The sequence below is a fragment of the Etheostoma spectabile genome, chromosome 2 (assembly GCF_008692095.1).
Source record: "Etheostoma spectabile isolate EspeVRDwgs_2016 chromosome 2, UIUC_Espe_1.0, whole genome shotgun sequence".
Taxonomy (NCBI): Eukaryota; Metazoa; Chordata; class Actinopteri; order Perciformes; family Percidae; genus Etheostoma; species Etheostoma spectabile.
Window position 1 is genome coordinate 12,128,958 of NC_045734.1, and position 982 is coordinate 12,129,939.

Here is a 982-nt window from a genome sequence, read left to right on the forward strand (position 1 = left end):
CACACACACACACACACACACACACACACACACACACACACACACACACACGTGTACCTCACTGTTGAAGGCATCGTTTGTTAGCAGGAGCCGTCCTCAGTAGCTAACAGCTAGCTAACCTAACGTATATCTAGCTAGTTATTAACACAATGTAGCTGAACACAATACATTTATAACGCTGTATTAGCTAGACGGACATTCGGGTGCCGTTAAGCAGTGGCTAAGAGCAGAATTACAAAATGAAAAGCTACGGTTAAATTGTCTAATCCATAGTGGCTATTAGCCACATTAACTAGCATCAGCTAACAGTTCGCTTGTATATAACTGGTTAAAGCAGACATGTTAACTTGGGAGCTCCACATACCCTTCAGACCTCTTCTTAGTGGACGAGTAATCATCCCCCAAATCCAGGCGATGTCTTTTGGACATTTTTAGGAATGAATTTAGCGTATATTTAATCTATTTAAGCGGGCACAAGTTTATCAAGCCGGAGCCAGCTAGCTAGCTAGGTTTCCAGATTCCTGTATGTTTTCTTCTTTTCAAATTGGTTTAACAGCGGTTGTGCAGATTACATTACCGCCGCCTGCTGGTGTGGAGTGTGGAATAATTATGGACCGGCGTACAACCATAGACTGTTTATATAATACATATATATACAGTCTATGCATACAACACAGGCAAGGTGGGGCCCCAGAGCTTCATGCTCGTCAAGTGGTTTGGAAAATGTGTGTAGGATTATATATTAGGCATAACCTACACAATATACACTGATATTGTACGTAGGCCTACAATATCTAATTTCAAAAATATTTAGAGAACCTCCAGGAATTGTGCCTTGAAGCTTTGCTAAAGGTTTTTACATATCCTTTTATTTAAAACAACAACAAAAACGTTTAGAGAACCTTTTCAGCTAGAGAACGAGACTGACAAAGTCACTGGATCCAGCTCGAGCTGCCCGTGGCTACGGGTAAATAGCTTGCTC

General features: G+C 41.2%; 1 protein-coding gene across 1 annotated transcript in view; it reads right to left on the reverse strand.

Moving 5' to 3' along the window:
- The window catches only part of LOC116699058 (pre-mRNA-splicing factor ATP-dependent RNA helicase DHX15), an 11,394-nt gene extending 10,965 nt beyond the window's left edge, over positions 1 to 429 (reverse strand). The window contains exon 1 of the mRNA XM_032531439.1: positions 365 to 429. Within this exon, the coding sequence (XP_032387330.1) occupies positions 365 to 429 (65 nt within the window). The remainder of the gene's footprint in view (positions 1 to 364) is intronic.
- Positions 430 to 982: the final 553 nt, after the last annotated feature.